We start from the raw sequence: 23911 nt of genomic DNA on the forward strand, positions 1-23911 counted from the left end.
GTTTTGGTTTTATTCTATCAATAAATTTATCTGAATTCAATGCATTTAATTGGGTACAATAACAATAAAGTGCCTATAACAATCATTTATCGATCTTCCTTAACGTTCTGGTTCTTTTCATTGTTACATTACACTGTCCCGTTAATTATGGATGATGCTTTTCAAAAAAATCCATTTACAATTTTTATTATAGTGATTTATACTCTAAGTATATTATTCCGTTTTTTGGCAATATTCACATTGCTTTTATTCATAAAAAAGGATTGACCGTCTGTAGACGTGAAAATAATGCCTTTAGTTTATCTGTCGACAAATCCAACCACAAGAACTTTTTTCTTTCCCATAACTTTCCCCATAGACATGTAGGAGTTAGCCTGGACGATTTTCATTAAACAAAATTAATCTTTGTTGCTATGGTAACAGCTGTGACATATAGATTGTCTAAATTTGACATTTAGACCAGGAGGCAGCGTCTTAGACCATATAGTACATGGATTGCTATTAGCCCTATGCTTTCAATACAAAATGGGTGGTCACGGATAGAGGGCACTGTAGTCGTGGGTATGTGAATCTCAGGGTAAACTCCACCACTCGGATCGCGTAAAGAGTAGCTTTTATTGTAACCGCGTAGTACGGGAAGCTTTAATAGTTATTTACGTTATAAGTCCGGTAGGTTACTTGTAACAGTACGAGTTAGACATTATGGACGAGGCGACGTCAGGAGCCGAGTCAAGAATGTCTTAAACGAGTACTGTTACAAGTACTACCGGACGTATATCGTAACGTATTTTATTTCATACTGTAAGTCTGTTTTGTATCATTATTTCATTTCAAAGATTACAAAATTTCATTATATTGTAAAATTCGCATTACCTTGTTTCTTTGGCAACGGCCATTGCTATAGTTTGTAGTTTGTGGACATTGAATTTTTTTCACTGAAAAATTGACGCTATAAACGTTGTGGGATGTTCCACTGTTCCCGATACAATCCTGTCGAAATCTCATGAAGCAACCGAAAAGTTGGTTCCTAAGAAGTCGGCCGCAAGGTATGAAAAAGAGTACTAAGTGTTTTGCCAATTGAGGAACGAACATGGGGCGAAACAAGTAGAGGAAAACGTCATGTTGGCATACTGTTTGGATGCAGTAAGTTTTTGAATTTTTTTGCCTGGGTTTCGGTGTTAAAGCGTCATGGGGCATGGAAAAGCTCATCGACGGCAGAAAAATACATCGAAGGCTCGGTAGAAGGAAAAGTTAAGATTGCCCGTATGATACAACTGATACAAGGCGGCGAAAATTTCATTGAAGTTCTACAGCAGAAGGAATCAAACATTACTAACTCGACATCCAGTAATAACCCAGGCGTTAGTGTTGAGGGCAATACAAATTGTTTCATTACAATCAATGTTAATGTTTGAAATAAAGAATTACAGCCAAATTTATGTTGGGGTTTTTAATTAATTGTGTGAAGATGTAGAATTTGATGTAAACAAGTAACAGTCCGGTAAGGTAAGTGTTGCTTAGCGACACTTACCGGCTCTGATGCTGTAATAACTCACCTACCGGACTCAAAATGATGGTGTAATCGAACATCTACCGGAGAGTATGAAATAAATATTCTTGATTATATTCTATACGTCCACAAATAAGAACAGGTTTGCTTTTTTTGCCATATCTAGGCGATTAATTAATTGACGTTTGTTAATTTATAGGTTGACAGTCTCAAATCGTGCCTAATCGGACAACTTCGGACAGACTCGTTTACCCTGAAACTCACATACCCAGGCGATGTCCTTGACTATATTTTAGTTACATTTAGCAGTCCATGTACTATATGGTCTAAGGGCAGCGTACATAGTAACTATAAACCATAACTAATAACTAACCATGGTTTAGTTCATAGCAATTTGGGTGAATGCCACCGAAAAATGTCTGACCTACAATCCGTCTGATTGAAGTGATTGGAACTATGTGAATGTGAAGTTTAGAATCAAATGGTTTGAAGGATCTCGGTAGTCAGTATCCTATCGCTATCTCTGTTGGTTATGCACACGCTCGTACTCGCTGGGATATACTATACCTAAACTTTTTAACTTCGTCTGCCACTGTTAAAGCTACACTTAATATCGTCTGCCAGGATATATTTTAAGTAGGTATAGTGACAAAAAGAGGAACTTTTATGTATAATTTTTATACGGTCCTCATGGTTTAGTTCAGGGGTGTTTTTCCTTACAATGAAGGGTGTCTGTGGCCGCCAACGCTTCACTTGAAATCGTCTGCCATAGCATATTTGAAAACTACTTATGGGAAAAATGGTATTTCTTTATATAAATCTTTTCCGTGACCCTTATAGTTTAGTAATTTAGTTGATCACCTAAAGAAGTCACTTTATATTCAGCGCCGCCCCATGTTAATGCTGCCACTTACGACTGGCAGACGAGTGATTTTATTTCTAGTTTTCAACATACTTTTAGCCTACGTATTGTCTAATATTTTGTCGCTTATGGTTTAGTTACTATCATAATAATACCTACTATGGTTACTATATGTACGCTGCCCCCCGGTCTAATTGAAAAGGTTAATAATTGTATGCTGTTATAGCCTAAGAAACGAAATTTAAAATAGTACAAAACCTAGCAATTTTTTCAAAATGCATCGATTTGCATAAAAATTTCGGTTAATATACTCTCAGACTTTTCCCGCCTACCACACGGATTTAAACAAATAGTACAACTTACTCCCTCTAACAATAGTAATTAAAAGGCATGCGCAATAAATCGCGTATGCGCATGCACAAAACTCAACTTCCTTATTTATGGAGCAATTTGAACGAAATTTTGATGGTTATCGCCCTCTAATAAAAGGCAAAAGCAAATAAAATGCATGAGCAAAAAAACGCGTTGCCCATTCAAATACTAACCAGGAGCAACGTTGCTTGACTAATAAATGAATGAATTATTGGTAATAATAATTATAAGTAGGTATTAAACACAAACAAAAGTTGGTTTGAGCTAGGAAGCTGTTCTGTCAAGAATTTGGCACCTGATTTTTGTACAATAGTGGTAACAGGGCCGTCTCAAGCATATTCTGCCCCGGGGTGCAAAAGGTCAGCCTGCGCCTCCCTATCAATAAAAAAATACAATGTGATGTTTGGGTTTCATTTATTTATTTATTAATCTCAACTCAAAGAAGAAAAAATCGCAATACGTCAATACACTATATTTAATTAAGTGGTACATACATCAATGTCAATATTGTAACGGAAACGCTCCAGACATGACGTCGCCTTTGGCGCTCTGGAATTTTCTACGCGCGCGATAGTGGGATTTGTGTAGGAATATTCGAGAATGTACGCGGATGTTCTGGACTTACATTGCTTGCGTGTATAAATGGTTGCGGACCGAACATCCGGGGAGTCTACTATCGAACGAGATCGAGTACGTATGAAACATTGAGCGCGAAAATCTGATGTAAATTGCGAAGTGTGTGATATAAATAATCGATATAAATTGTACGGTTTTTATAGTGTTTTAGTTTTGTTTAATAAATATTGATATAAATCGAACCCGAATTTATAAATCACGTTACAATATTTCGAGCTTTTGAATTGGCAAAGTTTTTAATTATATCGTGCATTAATTTCAGATTTTATGCTAATAATGGCCAAATTTGTCAACCTCTCTGGGGTCATAGTGGACCGTAAATAGTTTTTAATTAATTTTAATTTGGAAAACGACCTTGCGCCTTCAGCTACGGTCACTGGAAGTGAAGAATATCTTTTTTAAGTGGTTTCCGCAAATGTAATCATAATCAAATAATATAAATGCAATTAATAACAAAGATCGACGTCAACATTAGCTACAGATACAGACTATTTTGCTGAATGCGACATATTTTCAGAACATAAAGTAATTGAAAGTCGTAATAACAGCTGAATTACCTTGCACATCGTAACTCAGCGGTATAAGCGATATAACACATGCCGAATGCGCCTTTGCGTATTTGTAAAAATGTATTAATTTGTAGTATCACGATCCCTTAAGGCCCTGCGCCCGGGTGCCCTGCACCCCTTGCACTCCCGGTAAAGACGGCCCTGCAGCTGCTTGCTAGTTTCAACTTTTGTAGGTAAATTTCCTTTCAGGTGGGAAATGGGCGATAGGTACATTAGGTAGGTAACATAAAAAATGCTTATTAAAAAATTTCGTCTATATATTCATTGTTATAGGTATGTAGGTACGTATACAGATACATGTAATTTAAAAAATAGGTACATATCGTTATATTTTTTACATAAGATAGGTAGTAGTAGTTTAAGCCGTAGGTAAACAAAATTATAAAACAGTGCTTCACAATAGCACACACAAGGCACACATTCAACATATTATATACGCTATTTCTGCTACTTACAACATTTACCTAAGTAGGTAAGATTAACCAAAACGTATAGCACCTATATGTGTATAGGTATGTAAGTACCTTCTAATATCTTACTACAGCTACCCTGCATACAGAAATAGTTAATTTATATTGGACCACTTCCAATGTGAGTTGAATAAATCTAATTAATAAAATACTTCAATATGTGATAAGGCCTCAGTTACAAAAAGAGACCACCATACAGTCTTCAGTTGTGGCAATTTTTAACATATACCTACGATTTTAACAGGCGAATTTACTTACCTATATAAGGCGATTACATATTTTAGTGTTTCTACATGAACAGTTTTCATATTGGTAGGTATTAAGGTGGATAGAGTAAAAGTAAAACAAAGTGTAAAAGTCTACTTACATGTCTCATAGTTACTTATAGGACTCACTGTGGAATTGGCGTACCTATCTGTATGTTTAACAGAAACAAGATAATTTTAATGTGACCGTTTCCATTTGAGAATTGAGCTTTTAAACCATGATTTGCAACCTTAGCAGCCATTGTAAAAATTTTATTTCACACCGCCAATTTCTGTCTCTGCACAAGGAGACGCAGGGAAAAAGCTGTCTTTATAGAAAAATTACATTGTCTTAAATATTACATTGAGACAAAGAGTAACTAGTATTCTTTGATTGGGATATAGTTTAATAATTATATAAGTATATATAGGTTACCTACAATGATTGATAATAATACATTACACCGATTTTAGTTTTAAAAGGCTGTTGTGGCTGTATACCCATCCCTTTAATGCCCCCAAAAATGTTTAGACGGCAATTATAATTTTATCTTTTCTGTATAAAGTTCTCAAAAAGTCGCCAAGTTTGTCAGAACTTTATAATGGACGCGAACAAACCATAATTGTCTCTAAATTTTGGAATAGATTTTAATTAATTAATCGATAATACATTTTCTAACTCTAATTGATCTTACATGTTTCGTCCCTTCGTAATCCTTCGTAATCATAATCATTATTATTTGTTGTGTTTGCATTTTCATAGTTTGCGCACTAAGCTACCTGCATATTGAGTATCTGTGCGGTACTTCTCTGACTAGAATTTCAGAGGCGCACCAGATTCGTACTTTTGCACGGCAAGATATTGAGGGACCTGGCCGCTTTTAAAGTCTCCAAAGATCTCTTAAGGACTACTACAGGTTGTATCAGTCTCATAAAAGGCTCTTGGAAACTTTTGGAGGTAGGTATTTGAAAACCTAACAGTGATTACAGTAGTCTCAAAGATTCTTAATGACCCATAAAAATTCTTAATAGGCCAGTATTATGACCGTTTTGCCGTGTAATTTTTCGCGCCTCGACGGATTAGCTTCAAAATTTGGATTTAGGTTCCTCTTACCCTCTACTTCAAAGGTGAACTTGAGCCCAGGGTTGCTTTTACTTGGGGGGTGAATGCCACCCCTTCTCGGGGGGAAAAAAAGATACGTTCAAAATAAGTTCGAAAATTGATAGGTAAATTGAGTAATCCTAAGCAACTTTTGTTCTCTAGAGTTTTTTCACTAAGTCAATAGTATTAGAGTTATTTGCGAGTGAAAATGTTCCTTTTTCAACAAAAAAAACCACGTTTTCAGACGGTTTTTCGCAAACAACTCTAAAAGTAAGTATTGTATCGAAAAAAGTATTCTTAGCAAAAATATAGCTTATAAAAAAACAAACAAAATGGTCTATATATGAAGTCTGTAGACCCAGTAGAAACAAAGTTGTAGCTCCTGAAAAGTAGGTTCTCATTCGTCAAATTCCAAATCGAGTACTTCAAAGTGAAGTAACCAAAAAATGAAGCACTTTTCGGGGAAAACTTATGAATACTTTTTTAAAGTGTTTGAAAAAACCTTTCTTTTTGTTTTTAAGAAAAGTTCCTAGCATCAAAACTAAGTGAGTTACGCTCAAAATAAAGTTGGTCCTTTTTTTTTGGTAAAAAAAATTGAGGAAATCACCCCCTAATTAGCACCCTAATTGTAATTAGGCGTTACCGCTTTACAGTTTATTTTATTTATGTATGGTTGATATGATCTGTAAGTTTGACCGGAGCAAAGTGGTTAGTTATGAAAAAAATGTAGTTTTGAAGTAAAAAAAAATTTTGAAATTTTGAAAAATTGCCTACTGTAGTAAACTAAACTAATACACTAATAATTATGCGGGTCACTCTGTAATTGGGCGCATGCCTGTTGAGGGCCCAAAACAAGAGAGGGATAATAAAATAAAAATAAAATTATTTGGCAAAAAAAGGCAATTTTTCAAAATTTCAAAATTTTTTTTACTTCAATACTAAATTTTTTTCAAAACTAACCACTTTGCTCCGGTGAAACTTACAGATCATGTCAACCATACATAAACAAAGTAAACTGTAATTAATTACAATTAGGGTGCTAATTAGGGGGTGATTTCCTCAATTTTTTTTTCCAAAAAAAAAGAACCAACTTTATTTTGAGCGTAACTCACTTAAAAACAAAATGAAAGGTTTTTTCAAACACTTTAAAAAAGTATTCAAAAGTTTTCCCCGAAAAGTGCTTCATTTTTTGGTCATTTCACGTTGAAGTACTCGATTTGGAATTTGACGAATGAGAACCTACTTTTCATGAGCTACAACTTTGTTTCTACTGGGTCTACAGACTTCATATATAGACCATTTTGTTTGTTTTTTTATAAGCTATATTTTTGCTAAGAATACTTTTTTCGATACAATACTTACTTTTAGAGTTGTTTGCGAAAAACCGTCTGAAAACGTGGTTTTTTTGTTGAAAAATGAACATTTTCACTCGCAAATAACTCTAATACTATTGACTTAGTGAAAAAACTCTATAGAACAAAAGTTGCTTAGAATTACTCAATTTATCAATTTCCGGACTTATTTTGAACGTATCTTTTTTCCCCCCCGAGAAGGGGTGGCATTCACCCCCCAAGTAAAAGCAACCCTGGGCTCAAGTTCAACTTTGAAATGGAGGGTAAGTAGAACCTAAATCCAAATTTTCATGCGATTCGGTGGAGAAGCGGAAAATTACACAGTATCGCCGTATTCCACGTTCATTTACTGGCCTATAAAATTATTAGAAATATAAAGCTGTTACAATTTGATTATTAACATAATTTTAAAAAACCGTCAATAATTAAAAAATAAGTAACTTACTTAGTCAAAATTGGTTAAAATTACTTTTTACTTACAGAGACTTTTTCTATAATTTCCGTAGCTATTCTCTCTATTCAAAATGAAAAGAGTTACGTTATATCTCCTACTTTTCCATCCCAAAACAATATTATGGCTGTCTCATTACTGTTATACAATTTTTGGTATTAAAAGAAAACTATTTTCATAATCCACAGACGCCCTTGATCATCAGGGCTTTGGAACGAGAGGCTGCTAAAAAATTTCCAGGGTCTCTGTAGCCAGAGAATGGGAATGTAATGAAGTAATTAGGAATGAAGCTATAAATGCTGAGCGTAAAAGACTGCTCCAGCATTTCCCTCTTAGTCATCATGCAAAAATGTATCTACCTGTGTATGAGCATGTTTTGATCTTACAATTTATTTCGTAAGAACAACTATATACAATCTATATAAGTGTAATAAATAATGTTTTGAAGAGGAAAGAGTGGGATTTATTTTTCTATGGAGTCAGTTGAAATATGTACTTAGATTACTTTTCAGTAACACTTGTACGAAACTTTATAGATTTTCAATTTAAATGTGGAGATCAAAACTTGATAGTTTCCGCAAACTGGCATTTAAAAATGAGTTTGTTTCATGTTTTAATTGCATCATGAAATTTTGTAAAGAAACCTGATTCGGATTTCGCACCCTGAAAGATCATTAGGACATTTCGAATGCCTGTTCTATATTAGTTTCAGTTATATTAGGACTTAAATGTTTTTACGATAATATACTCTATATAAAAACAAAATACATTTTAAATGTATCATGTGGAACAACATTCTCTATTGTACTATTAACATCACAAGCTATTAAAATAATAATAATAATTTTTCCTGTCTCAGAGTAAATTTCTAGGAATTACCTAAGTACTGGTACCTGAAACAATGTTTTCTAATTCTTTTTTGTCTTCAATTTCAATATCTTCATCTCCGTAACCCCAAAGATGCGTTTCTATATGAGTGCCGTCTCCTGATTTCCTTGCTCTTCTGGATATCATTTCGGGAGACGCGTACTTCAAATCGTAAGCCCATCCTAATTTGGCAAAAAAATCGATAAATTGCGTAGATAAGTTAAGTCGACTTCCAAATTCGCCAGTTTTATAATCCCAAGGGAACACGTGGTGGTAGTTATGCCAACCTTCACCTAACGCAGCAATGGACACAATCATATTCTCCACTGGATTGATGTCCCTGCAAAAAGTTGTCAGCATTGTAGACTTAACTTTGATATGATATTACTTGTCATAGGGTTTATACCCCCACATATGTGCTAGACTATTTACACAAAATGCTATATTTAATGTTATACAAAATCTTGTATTAAAACAAATCCAAAAGGAATTCCATATTGTCTCTTCCCAAAAATACACCGGAATTGCTACGGGAAGGCCAACTGTTAGTAACAGAAATAATATCGGATAATACCTAAAAACATGTTATGAGTCTATCACAGGTTTAGGCGCCCTTACCTTTTCTGCCACATTACAATTGGATCCGCCTCAAGATCACTCATGTCTATTATTTTTCGTTTTTTTACAACATGTGGGTGTGGAGTTAGCACCAGCCAACCAACGTGAGAGAAAAAGAATCCTCTTTTGGCATTATGCGGGTCTGATGTTGTTTCGCTATACTTATGATGGACACGATGATCTAGCGCCCACGCATAAATGTGTTTCTGGAAATATAATATAAGGCATTCATTTAAATAAATAAAAAATAAATTTAAGTGGGATTCTACAAATAGTGAACCTATTTGTTCATTTTGAGTTCCTCAACAATCCCTTTTTTAAACCAAACTTTTGAGGATGGAAAATTTTGAAATTCAATTTAATTTGGTAAGAAAACCTTTGTGTGAAACATCAGTTAAAACTTCATTATTGAAGGCCATAGCGAATGGAATACTTTTTACGGTAGTGGTCTCTAGTTTTAAACCTAGATAGTGATCTCTATATGCTCATAATAGGTACAGAACTAACACGCACAACGCGGTATATCGATTTAATATTGTCGGCACTTTCGTTATTTCTTGTATTGTATAAATTATAAGGCCAACTTTTGATAACCTAGTTTTTCCATCTGTCTCCATTATGTCTTAATAATGAGATATCGTTTAAATTTTAGATTAAAAATTTACATAACAACCCTAAACTATAGGCGTGCACATGTCATTATATTTTTTACCGCATTCTCCAATAACGAAGTTGGTGCGCTATTGCACCCACTTTCTCTGTTCGTCCGTCTGTCCAAGGCCTAAACTACTCCTACAGTTTTCAATATACAGGCGGGTGCCCATTATGTATGGAATATAGTATATATCTCGGTAAATATCGAATGTATATAAAATTTTTCTGTATGAAAGTTGTACATTTTATTTCCCATAATAAGGCAGCATTATTTGTTTTTATTTCAGAAAACAAATGAGTAACGAAAAACAATTGAATTTGTTTAAATGGCAGTGCACCTTTTCATTATGTTCATTTGGTAGAGATTTCTTTTCTCTTTTCGATGATATAACATGTTAGTACCTTTATTCCTTAATTATCCCTTACTTATTTTAGAAATAAAGTCTATTTAGGTTTTTTGTAGAGAAATTCGTAAATATTATTGTTTCCTATTTTATAAATTCAGAAACAGTCAAATTTTAAAAATCAAAAACTGTGTGTTGATAAAGTCGGTAATGCCATGGAATTATGAAATCAAACAAAAGCGCCCGCATTTGCCATTAGTTTGACGTTTATTACTTACTAAGAGCGTTGTTTGATCTCAAACTGCCATGGCTCCACCGATTTTCTTAAAAACGCCAGCTTTTAGTTATCCAATTTCTTAGTTTCAAAGTTTAAAAAATAATAGCTATATAGCATGCATGGATTCGTATTTTTTTCTCTACAGAAAATCTAAATAGACTTCGTCTCTAAAATAGTTAGGGAAGCCAATAATCAGAAATGAAAAAATTACTGTTGAAATTCCTATGGTGCGTTGTTCAAGTCACCACCCGTTATATCCTATATTGTAAAATTCAAATGGGCCATGCGCAAATTGTGCATGGAAAATTCGTTAGTTACTCGCCTTAGGGTAAAAATCTTTTTTTGCGCGATCGGTCATTTCTGTCTATTTACCACGTGTTTCCATGACAGTAGGTGGAATTTACCAGTTGCTATAATTACGACGACGCCAAAATTACTTATCGATCTAAAATAACAGAACAGCAAAAATACTTATCGACGCCTTTTTAAAAACAATCAGTTCAAAATCAACAGTCTTACATTACATTTAATCTTTAATTATTGTTACGTTAAACGTATAATTTGTGCTGTTGTTTCCCATAGAAAGAACACGTAGAACACAATGACGTAGACAGATGCCATGTAGGTACAACATTGCAATCTCTAATCCCATATGTACAAGGAGCTCTGACTTGCAGAAATTATTGAGGGAGCAATCCATAAAACAACAAAAATAATGGCTATTGCTACTAGTAAAAGAAATGGTGAAAGTTATTTTTAAATTTGCAGGTATACCAAAAGCTTAATAAATCACGTAAAAACAGTATGCACCTTTTAATTCTGAATAACTTTAAACTCTACAGTTTTTTCTCTAAAATGTACAGGAGGGCAGGATATTGCATAAAACTAATTTTCCATGTTAAATCCCTATGTTCCTACTAACCGTGCACCACCCGGTATATCTTTTATGAACAGTCTCTATGTTGTATATTCTCAATATCTACTATCCTTCATATCTTGGAGATCTTTTGGGTTACATAAAAGCTGTATACTACCATCTGAAGTGAAACAGTTTGTAAATTTCACATATTTTTTAAATCTAATTTACTATACAATTAACAATTCCAAATTCCCTAACGTTGTTACATTTTTAATCTATTTTGTTAATCTGTTATTTAATTAAGTACATAATTAAATCTCGGGAAAAACCTAGAGAAATTTTTTGATGGTGCGCAATCCGTTCATGTATTAAATTTTGATGTGAAAGTATAAACATGCTTAATTCAACCTTTTATTTAATAGATTAATTAATTTTCCACTTTCACCTTGTGTGGAAACGGGGAAGAATGTTTTCACGAAGCTTAGCAGCACTTCGCTTTAGCACCCTTTGTGTATGCGGGTAAATATCTCATTTGATTTTACCTGTTCGGGTGTTTTTAGCGCATTTCCACAAACATAAAAAAATACGTGTCCAGGAATGGATTTTTACTTGTGGACCAATTTTTCCGAAATTTTAACAGAAGATCCAAAAAAGTAGTCAGACACTTTGCGTATTGACCCCGTATCTCAGAAAGAAACGTGGCTAGATTGATTCTGCTTGTGGTATTAAAAGTTTCAGAAAAAGGTGGCATAAGATCGCGAGAACCACAAGTCTCTATCTTTAAAAACAGCGAGATACACTGCAGTCTCGACCAAAATAGAACACGCGGTACATGGAAAAATTACATCTTTTCCAGAAAAAGATGAATATGACAATGAAGAAGTTATGCAATTCAATTTTCTCAGATATTCACGGAAAATTAAAAATACCTTCATATGATCTTAAAATTATCAGATCTAAAATTAGCTTCAGCATGCTTGTCTGCGTCTTTTTTGTCATATATTCCTCGTAATGTTTTCCCTTTTCACAGTCTAGTCACATCATACACACCTTGAGACCAAGGATCGGGAACGGACCCAAAGTACCGAAAACCGTACCGGAACCATTTGTCTTTTCCAAACCGAAACCAAAGAATATATTAGTTACTTTGCCGAAACCTTAATTATATCCTTGAAAAAATTACTAAGAACCGGAACGTATAATTTACGGTACGTTTTTTCCGGTTCTGAGTTTGATATGGCTAGTCTATCGAACATTCACAATGGGAAATAATTCCGGTGTTCGGGATACTCGCTACAATATATTGTAGTCCAGTAAGAATAGACCAAAAAAAGTGCAAATAGGGGAACTAAATCATGTATTACTAATTCCTTCGGAACTATGTAGCAGAAGAAGATACGCTGATCTTCATATAATAAGTCTCCCCGACTACCGGGTGCTAGAGGGGTGAGGGGGGAGACTGTGGCTTTGATGGTTACATTTTATAGTTTTTTACTTACAATTCGAAAACGGTGCGTCTTAGAAAAAAATTCCTTTCATATAAATACAAACTCATTAAATTTGCTACAATTTTGATTATTAATACAGTGATATTCATGTAGAAGTAGACATAGGGATTTCCTATAGGAATTTCCTGTCTACTTTTACATGATAAAACGTCTCCTGAAAGACGCCTAATTTTATGCAACCAAAATATCTTCTTGAAACAAATAAAGATCTGGCTGTCATATTAATTATTAATTTGATTATTTTTCACATTTAACAGTCGACCAATGAAAACGCCGTATTCAAAGCTACTGGAGAGAATTATTTCGGATATTTTTCGGATATACCCCTGCTTGTTGCTAGGCAGCGAAAAAATTTTTGAAACAAATAGCAACCCATGTCTATAAAGACATTTGTTTAACAACGCTTAGTAATCGTAATTTTGACGTTTGTAAGTTAATACAAGTTTAGTGCAACATTTTCTCTAAAATGAGTCGTTTCGGTGTAGAATCGCTACAAAATATACAAGAAAAAACTAAGGAAAATGTGCCGTTAAACACCATTAAAACGAAAAACATGGTTTGGAAACAGTTTTCTTCCTTTTGCGCCGACAGGAATTATGAATTAATGGAAACCACTTCAAATGAACAACTCGCTAATATTTTAACAGATTGGGCTTTCAACATGCGAAAATCGAACGGAGAAAATTATAAAGAAAATGTAGTGAAAACTATGTGGAACCAGACTGCAAAAATGATACAAGATAAGTACTTCAACGAATTCAACAGAGAGATTGACCCATTCAAAAACCCAACTTTTAAAGTAGCTAGGGATGCGAGAAATGCGAAAAGGCGCACACTTCAGACCGATCCAACCAAACGTACCACCAGTTCAACGGCTTTGGACAAAAAAGACATAATAGCTATGATGAACGTCTGGAACGAAAATACACCAGAGGGATTGCAACGAAAACTATTTATTATCATTTCCGTGGAATTGGCTTGGAGGGGTAATGAAGGACTAACGGCACTCGTGCATCACTTTAAGGAGGAATTGGGAAACGATGGTATTTATACTGGTAGAATTGAATACAATCCTGTGTTCACAAAGACAACACAAGGTGGAGAACGGAAGTGCGCAAATAGTAAGTGGCTAATTGCAAACGAAGAGGCTCTCAATTACTGTCCGGTAAGGTTGTTAAAGAAGTTATTGTCTTTTCGAGGTAAAAATATAAAGACGGACCGTTTATTTTTAACTGTAAACCCCAATTGGAGAGATTTGCAAGGTGTTGGCTGGTACAAAGACGTTCCTGTAGGAAAAAATGTTATGGGAAAATGGATGAACGATTCTGCAAAACGCGCTGGGCTTAACACTACTGACAAGAAAATAACGAACCACTCGAGCAGGGCCACTGCTGTATCCACACTTGCAAAATCTGGAGTTGGGGAGCAGCAAATTATTAAAATTACCGGGCACTCCAATGCCAATTCAATAAAACCATACTTGCAGCTAAATAAGGAGCACCATGAACAAATATTAAAGAAAATGCGGCAAGATCCTACATCTACAGTTGAAATGAATTCGGCTACCTCCACAAGCTATAATGCCCCTAAAACAAGCAATAATGTCTACAACAACTGTACCTTCAATTGTACTAATCTTTACTTAAATTAATTGTATGCAATCTGCAGTTTTTTAATTGTGTAATGTAAATAACTTAATGATTATTGGTGATAAATTATTAAATTTCAAATAAAAAATCTTGAAACTAAGACAAGAATTGGTGAAGTGGTTTACTTTCCAAATTTGAAAAATAATCTAGCCAAATACCCCTCGAGCATCAAAATTAATCGAATATTTCCCTTTTGTTTGGCTGCATTGCAACGGGCGGTGTCAAATTTGTCACCACACCGTTGCTATGCAACCAAACTTTCGGGAAATATTCGATAATTTTGAAGCTCTCGGGGTATTACTACTGAATATTGTTGCTTTAGCTTCACAGAAAATAAATCTAGGATTGGTTGAAATTTGACGTTTTGTCAAATTTCCACTAATCATATGTCTTAATCCATTGCGTTAATTTAAACGAAGTTTAAACTGCGTTTGTGCAACCGGCCCTTAAGCTCCTTTAACTGTTATCGGCACTATAGCAATTGGAAATATCAACTTTTTCTTTAGTTGAATACAGCGCACACGAACCGAAATTCGAATAGGGAAGTCAACGCGATAATATTCAAATTAATTAATATGGCAGGCAGATCCCCATTTGTTGTAGGTAGTTACTTTGGTTGCATAAAATTAGGCGTCTTTCAGGAGACTTTTTATCATGTACGCAGGGATCTGGACCTATTGCAAATAACGGTTCCGGTTCTGACATTTTTAGCGGGAAAATATTTGTAACGGTTCCGGTCCGGGTTCCGGTTCTAAACATAATTGCGGTTCCGGTTTCGATTTTTTTTTTCGGTTCAAACGGTCCGGACCTATTGGAATAACGGTTCTGGTTCACATTTATAACGGTTCTAGTTCTAAACGTAATTGTGTCCAATCTTTTTAACGCATTTCCAAGGAAAGGGGGCGCTATTGTAGCCACTTTCTCTGTCCGAGGCCTTAACTACTCCTACAGTTTTCAAGATATTTAGTTCATTGTTTTTGCATTTGGTAGTTTATGGCTCTAGCACCTGAGCCAAGAAAAATCTAGACGATTAATGTGCGATGCGCAGGCTGCGCATTATCAACATTCTTATTTGTTAAGATATTTATTGGAAATTTTAACCACAGATGCTTGCAGTAAAGGCAAACATATCGTAAATGACCTTTCAGGTGTTAAGTCGCCTACTTTTAGTTTTGCATCACATATTTTGCAGGTAGATATTTTGTTATTAATATCATAAACAAAATGTTTATGTGCATTGTTTGATGATATTCGTCCCATTTTCTACTTCGCAAATCGCATTAACAGCATTCACTATACAAGTATTCACACAATTGAGAATTGCACAACAAAACAAATCTATTTTTAATATGGTTGTGGCTAAATTATCGGCTACCTTTTTCCTTTCCCTTTCTGGCTACGGCTTAAAGTAATATTTTATCTTTTTTCAGAACGTGTTGGCCGGCGCATCCTTCAACTTCCAATAACCTGTTCAGAACCGTAAAAAAACCGAAAAGAACCGAAAAAAATAATAACGGTTCCGGTTCTCAATAAGATTCAATTTCTGAAGAAATAACGGGTTCGGTTCGGTTTTCGGTCCTGAAAAAAATACCGGTTTCGATCCGGTTTTCGGTTTTTTTTCGGTCCGGTCCGAATCCCTGTGTAAAAGTAGACATAGGAAATTCCTCCAGGATGGCGATGAAGAAGACGACGACATCGACACATTCACTTTTTCAGACAGAGAAAATTAGTCTTAGGTAGGTACTGTTAATATGTGTTATATGTAAATAAAGCACGATCCTTTTTCGAATTTAGTAATCCTCCTTTATGAAACTAAGATGAGGTTTCTTAGAGGGAAAAAACTACAGGGAATCATGAAATCGGTATAGGTCATATACTACATTGATATGTATATTCCACATATGAAAATATTCAACCTTGGATAGGCAATAACATAAAAACGATGCGTTTTTTCACAATTATGTATCCACTCAAAGTTAAAGCAAATTTAATAATACAAAATTTTTTGGCACCTATACCGTACCTTTTTCACGTTGTAAGCAAAACACTATAAAATGGCGGGATTTTCCAAGTCGCTTTCACTCCTCTCCCCCCTTTAGCACAGCCGGTAGTCAGGGGGGCTTTATTTTATGATTATTAGGGTAACGTTCCTTACACAATTCCGAAGGAACTGGTAATACATGAATTAGTTCCTTTATTTTTCCTATTCTGACTGGGCTATTGTTGAAGGTTACTTACCTACTTACCAAATAATTGTAATAAGAAATAATAAAACTTACTTGTCCGGTAATAGTAAAAAGGAAGACTAGGATTAACCTAAGTGGCCATTTTGCTTTGTATGCCTTGTGTGACCATAACCTATGAACACCTGCGGTGATTCCAAATCCGGAGGTGTAAATTGTAACAAATACTGCAAGAAAAATTTTTGGATTAGTTTGAGACGACCTATTGTTTCAAATATTGCGTACCTAGGTATATGTCGGTACATTGCGTAATAGAGCAAGGTCCCAGGGCCCGCAGACCTTAATTTTCTGATCGACAAAATTTGTACAATAAAGTAGTATACTATGCGATCAAAAATGAGTTGCTGTCGAGTCACCTTTGGAATTTTTGTTTACATGGGAAATCGTACTTAGTTTGAACTTCCAAAGGCGTTTTGCCCGTTATTAGTTTGTACAATGAACGCATATACAGTGTGTCCCACGTAGAACGCACCATAGGGAAACGGCAATGTATTTTTTCACGAAGGATACTACTATTATGCTGATTACAAGAACCAGCAAATTCTAAATGGGTTTGAAAAAGTTCATAACTTAATTAACGTTTTTTCGTAAGCAAACTGAATAACCCGCAAGCAAATAGTTTTTGGAAAAAACGCAAAAACACGTCGATTTTGGTTAGATCTTTTACTTCAAAATTTACACCTCTGCAGTCAATTCCCTAAGCAGCGTTACCAATATTCCCCTTCAATATTTTAAATTGAACGTTGGGAAGGGGTCTTAATTTCCTACAGGCCTATGGTTATCGGCTCTGATTTTCTTAGTTGAAGCTACTAAGTAAGTACAAAAAAGGGCTAATTTAACAAATTGCTAGTCTATTTAATGATATCTACAACGTGATTCAGCAAGATATAATGTTGGAGATGTATGTCTACCAATAAAATAGCGCTATTTATTGGTGGAAAGAACATTAGATAGGTACGTTTCCACGAAAATAGCGATCTGGGATTTATTCTTATAGGATCGTGTCTTTGTTATTTGGTTTATGTGGTCAAAGAACTAGTTAAATGCTACACCCAGGCAAGGTGTGTGGTTATAAAATATTAAGCTTGTTTGCTACTAGCAATTTTCTAGAAATCTATTCGACTATTCAGGACAGCATTATTTATTCACGCTTTCCATGAAAACACGAACGCATTATACTCATGAAAGGAAAACGTAAAGGGCTAACTAATCAATTACAGTACGTACACTGTATGTTTTTCTATCGCAATGTGATTCGGTAATGGACGTGCAATTAAGGAAATTGCAAGAGAACATATTGACTTTTCTATCGGGAATACAATTACATGAGTACCGAAATGGACTTGTGTAGGAGATCGGTTTCGTCTAAACCTTTTGAAAATTTGTTAAGTAACGCATTATGCAATTTTCGTGCTGTGCGTTTTGAAATTAAATTGTTATTGATTTACCACGAATTTTAATTGTTCTGTACAGTATGCGAGTAAAACAATCTATATTTCTTTTTTGTCTCGATTATTAGTAAATCTTATTCAACGACTAACGATCATAATATATAATAATAACTGTTATTCACGCAGATGAAGGTTATGATGCGAGCCCTACGCGAGTGTCATAAACTTAATCCAAGTTAATAACAATTTTGTGCGAGTGGAATATTTATCTACCACGGTCTTATCTGGTTTATTTTTTTATTTGTTATTCAGTTGTAAACGTTGATTAACAAGACAAAACGCAAACGGGTAAACGTCATGTTTAAACGCTACTGACTTGTAAAACTGACAGCTGACCTGTAAAACTGACAGCTGACCTGTAAAAATTTTACAAGTTAGTAATCTAGTCATTTCATTGGCCAGAATTAATGCGAAGTCTCTGTTTCATGGATAACATGATATTTTAGACATTTCTTTGAGATCAATTTAAGAACTAATTATTTACGTTTACTATTGTTTACAAATGAGTAACAAATAAAATATTGTACATTATACGCCAGGTAATAGTTTTTACTGGCTCTAGGAGATGAACTTCTCCTATCGCCAGTAAAAACTTACTTACCTGGCTAATAATGTAAAATACTATAAATATGTCGCCGTGCGTGTAACAATTGTTTGACGTTTGAATTAGACATTCACTAGATAATGCCTGGCGATTTTGGACAAGTAGGGATATAGTAGGTATGCCGTATGACGTATCGGAACGTATTATCATCCATCAGTAGCAATTTTTACCCTACAAAAGGTGGTGTAGTAGTAATTTTTAGCGCATTTCCACAATATAAAAAAAAATGCGCTATTGTGGCCACTTTGTCCCTCCGCTCGTTTCTAGACGCTACTAGTTCTTTATCTTAAGAGGTATTGTGGCCACTTTTTTCGCTATTTGGTTCGTTATGGTGTCGAGGCTTGCACCAAGGAAGGAATTTTTTCTGTGCCGCTTACAAAAAAAGTTATTGTAAAAAAAACAAAAAACGGTTTTTTACATGTTCCATAATTTTACACTTTTGCCGTTTATTAACGATCCTAGAGATCGTTTATAATTTTGCATTGCTATCTCTCGCCTGCCGGTTGATCTCTCCGTCTGTTCCTTTGTCTGTCCATCTATCTGTCCGTGTGAACGATAACTTTGTTTAGAAATGTTCGATCGCTTTTACATCTCCGTTAGTTATGAACTGAATTGCATGAAATTCAATATGGGCATAACTTTAGCCCTATAATACGCAATGCCAAAAGTTGAGTCGAATATTTATACAAGTATTTGAATGAAATTTGATACATAGGCACTTCGAATAAAGGAAAATCAAACGCCAGTTTCAAAATTTGGTTTTGCGCATGCGCAGTGCCAACTTTTTTATTTATGGAAGAATTTAAACGAAATTTGATGCATAGGCGCTTGGAACAAAGGAAAATCTAACGTTAGTTTCAAAATTTAGATTTTCTTATTTAGAAAAGCATTGAAATGAAATTCTTCTTATAAACTGAAATTGAATTAGCACGTCAAAAATGGATTACACATTTGCAACGCAATCTTTCACATTTGTGGCCGGATTTTTACGATTATAACAGAAGTTGCATCTTACATGTGGGAAATGAATGCAAGTGGAAATGCACTTTTTGTAAATCGTTTACGATTACTTTTTAACTTGTTGTTGTTGAGGTCTTGAAAAAAACGTCGTTTTCGACTTTGGTTGGGGGAGCACCTTTCACGCCGCCATCTTGGATACAAAGTATAACAAATCGGATTTTTCAAAATAACTCCGCAGAGGTTGGTCTTACGAAAAAAGGTTCAAATAAAAAGTATAAAGAAGACATAATTCCCGACATTTCTTGTACTGCTAATATGTTCCGCGTTATAGCGGCGGAAATATGAACATTTTTCCTCAACAAATTGTAAAACTCATCATTTACTCATCATTACCTAATTATAACAATTTTGTAAATTCCACAACGTCGTGAAATGACCCTTGAACCACGCGATTATATTATCAGCGTTTTCCTTTCCTTGATCGTCCTGGCCAGTTTATGTTGCCGTCATGATTGTCATCATTTTGAGTGCTTCTGACAATACAAGCAGCTTAACGCGTTGGTCAACTACGAAAACAGCATCAAATATTGAGTAACAGTACACCGCGGACCTGACAATCAGCACATCTTCTTCTGTTTACTCAACAGTTACAGCAGCCTGTTCCATTTCTTTTGTCAGTAACGAAATTAGAGGGGCTTTAATTGCGGTGCGGGAAAATCATTAAAAATAAGTGCTCTCACGAAATTTACCATCCAAAATTGTGGGTTTTACAAACATGTTCATATTTCTGCCGCTGCAAATCGGAACATATTGAGGTACAAAAGAAAGTTTTACAAAAAATGTGAGAAATTTTTCCTTCTTTAACTTTTATTTGAACTCTTTTTTCGTAAGATCAACTGCTGCGGAGTTATTTGGAAAAACACTATTTTCTGTACCTTTTCATCCGCCAAGGTCGAAAACATGTTTTTTTCCAATGCCCAGATCTCAACAACATATTGAAAAATTACTACTACACCACCCTTTGCAGTGCAAAGGCCTTATTTGACCCCAACTGACTGGACTCGCCATACCTAGTGAATATGGGTATTTTATTATTATTATTAGTTTATTATGTAACCTGATATAATTCATCATTAGTCAACATTCGTGGATATAATAAATTGTAAAGATTAATAGACGTGTAGCTCCTGAATTCATAGATGTACCTAATGGTATAACTTACCAAATAAACTAGTAAGTAGCTTTGCTGAACTAAACATAAGAACCACTCCATAAATGCAGCCACCGTGAATAAACAACTGAGCTATCAAGTCTGGCCATTTAATATTCGGTACAAATTCTTCGTTCGGTACTTTGGAATTAAATTGGTCTTGCTTTGGAATGGCACGAAGGAACCCATTAGAACTTGTAGTTTTAATTGAATGCACTCCTTCTTTCAAATCATCAGTGTCATCTGTCATTCTGAAACCAAGAGAAAAATGTAAATGGCTTTCATGAGTGAGGCACTACGGGTACGGAAAGATTATAAAGATTATACATTACCTATATTACATTCTTTATTAGGTCTAAATACTACTAAAAATTCCGTCGTGGTACCTATATAACGAAATACGTGTGTTTATATAAAATATTAATATTATACTCGTATAAACTTAAAACATTGACTTTACCTTATTAAAACTCGACCATACTATATAAGGACATTTTTTTATTTCCACACTTTAGGTATTTTTAATTGAACTAAACTATCACATTTTCTTTTATTAAAAAGTTCGATTCCTTGTACTTGTGGAGATTGTTAGTTAGATTCAAATGTTGGAGTAGATTCTAGATATTCAGTGATCTCAATAATTTGTGTCCTTTTCCACTATCAGTTTATGTTTGTTGAAAAACGTATACTAATAGTTCTAACATATGGATTCCGCACAGTTTTTATTTTAAGATTCTTAAAATGCGTGCGACAAGATTCGAGAGGGCGGGAGTACACCACCGCTCTAATCATTCTTTTTTGAGCTATTAATACTTTCGGTATAAGAACTCGTACACGGAGAAAAATGTATGTTAAAGGTAATTAAAAATATAATAATAGCTATCAAAATAGTATATTAAGATACAAGTGTATAATCAAGTCTTTAAAGCACGCGCAACGAGTTTAAGGGCACGACGCAAAGCGGAGTGCCTTTAACGTTGCAAGTGCTTTAAAGACCAATTATACACGTGTATCTTATAGTATTTTTTTTTCACTACTAGCGTCTGATGACATCATTATTAACCTTTTTTCCACTTGTAAAGTAGGCTTTCTCGGCATTTGTTCAAAGTGGTTAATAATGTGGACATTATTAACTAGTAGTCAATAATGAGAACTGTCACGCTGTCACTTTTAGAAAAAACAACCCGAAATTTCGCTCAATAAACGTTTGGACAAGTTCTCTAAAATGAATAATTGCCACCATCCGCCATTTTCAGAGAAATTACATACCTAAAATTATCACATTTTGGAAAAATTCGAACGAAATTACTCTTTGAAAATATCTCAATGACAGAACAAAATACGGCCTGTTTGACTTGTACTTCTACGTACTTGATTGACATGTTAAATTAATAAACAAAAAATTCTGTCCAACCGTTCATTTTCTTATCAATATAATATGTTAATTTAGAGGATTTCAAGTGCTAGTAGTGAAAAAAATAGTATATATACCACGGTAGAGAAGTCTATTATTGCCTTCGCACCTTGCACCCCTCGGCGCAAGCGCCTCGAGATGTAATCTTGGTGCTCAGGCAATAATACTGTACTTCTCTACCTTGATATATAATGTATTATTATTATACCTGCAGTATAATTTAAAAATATGAAATACAATGAAGTCATATTGACGTTATACTCGAATACATGTCTAATTAAGTGGGCTGGGTGTTCGTAATTTCACGTTTGCCATGGAAATGTCACTTGACGTTTGTTTATAAAAATCATCGTCTTTGTGAATTAAACGATTTCCGTTGAAAAAGATAATACACCGTCCATTAAATCGATTGTTGTAAAATCTAAACAAACGTTGGTAGGTGTATAAAATCCAAATCCAGTAAAGCCTATTATAAAGAATAAGTTGTTTCCATGGATGAATAGGAAGTTACTTACGAATACAGTCTTAAATGCATCCATAATGCTGACATATGTGAAGGAAATGTCAAAGGTATTTAAATCTTCTATATTTTGGTGCATTCATTCAAAACTTTAAAACAATGCTGCGATTAAAAAGTGGAACAGATTTGGAAGCATACCCTAAATGACGCGCGTTTGTGAAAGCTTCAACCAAAGGATAGGTACAAAAGCCAAAGAAATGTTCTGCATTTACAGAAAGCGACCTAAGAGGATTTTTTATTTCATTCAGATGACAGTTTCAAAAGTCATACTTGAAGTATCGTTACTTAGCAACTTTAAAGCACGTGTGTTTTAAAGGCCCTTTTTCGCACGCATTTGAGTGTTTAAAACGGAGATTGTGATTCAGGTATAATAAAAAATATAATACGTATAGGGATAGCTATGAAGAATTATAAAATTTATCATATACATATTGTTGCAAGTGTATAGCTAGTTTGACTAATTGTTTTAACCAATACAAAAAAACTGTATGTAACGGCAACCGTCTCATATGCATGCTTTTGTAATACGGGAGTAGTTGAATTAACATCTCCGCTTTGTATTAATAAGTAACTTAGATTATTGCAACTAATTAATATACACACCCTGCACCAAAATTTCGGGAATTCTTATTAATTTTGGTGCGTAGAATCCAAAACAATTCGTACTTTTTCGATCAGACTTCTCAATCAAAAGTTATAGACCAGAAACCAATTTCGAAAGAAAATTCAAAGGGCTGTAACTTTTGAACTAGTAGCCCAATCTTGGAACTGTTTAAAATTATGGATTCTACAGGCCACATTCTATAAGAAAATTTTTTTTCCGGGTCGATCTGAGACAATTTTTTTTCCGGGCTCAAAAAAAGGCAGTGTAAAACCTTCCTTTTTAACCAAAAATCAGGATACACACATATTGGTTTCGAATATATACCTACAATTATAAATTCAAAAATCATGATATATTTGCAACAATAAGGTATAATAATCAATATAATACAGTTTTGTTGCACTTATACTGCCATATTGTATTGGCCCAACCCTCAAAATCTCTGGAACATCACTCATGATTATAAGTGGTATAGAATTCAAGGTTTGTTTGATTTAATAATAGCTTCTCGTACTGTTTACAATATAATTTTTACTATATGATTTTAACAATCCATTTTT

General features: G+C 34.4%; 1 protein-coding gene and 1 long non-coding RNA gene across 3 annotated transcripts in view; one reads left to right on the forward strand and one right to left on the reverse strand.

The window, feature by feature from the left end:
- Positions 1-7380: 7380 nt before the first annotated feature.
- The window catches only part of LOC116164505 (acyl-CoA Delta(11) desaturase-like), a 45178-nt gene continuing 28647 nt past the window's right edge, over positions 7381-23911 (reverse strand). The window contains exons 3-7 of one of the 2 annotated variants that reach the window (XM_031478699.1): positions 20826-21064; positions 16625-16755; positions 9055-9260; positions 8825-9010; positions 7381-8776 (exon numbers count right to left, since the gene is read on the reverse strand). In XM_031478699.1, coding sequence (XP_031334559.1) covers positions 8449-8776; positions 8825-9010; positions 9055-9260; positions 16625-16755; positions 20826-21063 — 1089 coding nt within the window. In that variant the 5' untranslated portion in view covers position 21064 and the 3' untranslated portion in view covers positions 7381-8448. The remainder of the gene's footprint in view (positions 8777-8824; positions 9011-9054; positions 9261-16624; positions 16756-20825; positions 21065-23911) is intronic. The other variant, XM_031478700.1, reaches the window with a different exon arrangement.
- On the forward strand, positions 20179-20776 carry LOC116164507. Its single transcript, XR_004143919.1, has 2 exons — positions 20179-20444; positions 20495-20776. It is a non-coding gene; the product is annotated as an uncharacterized LOC116164507 (long non-coding RNA).

The sequence above is a fragment of the Photinus pyralis genome, unplaced genomic scaffold (genome assembly GCF_008802855.1).
Source record: "Photinus pyralis isolate 1611_PpyrPB1 unplaced genomic scaffold, Ppyr1.3 Ppyr1.4_LG2, whole genome shotgun sequence".
Lineage (NCBI taxonomy): Eukaryota > Metazoa > Arthropoda > Insecta > Coleoptera > Lampyridae > Photinus > Photinus pyralis.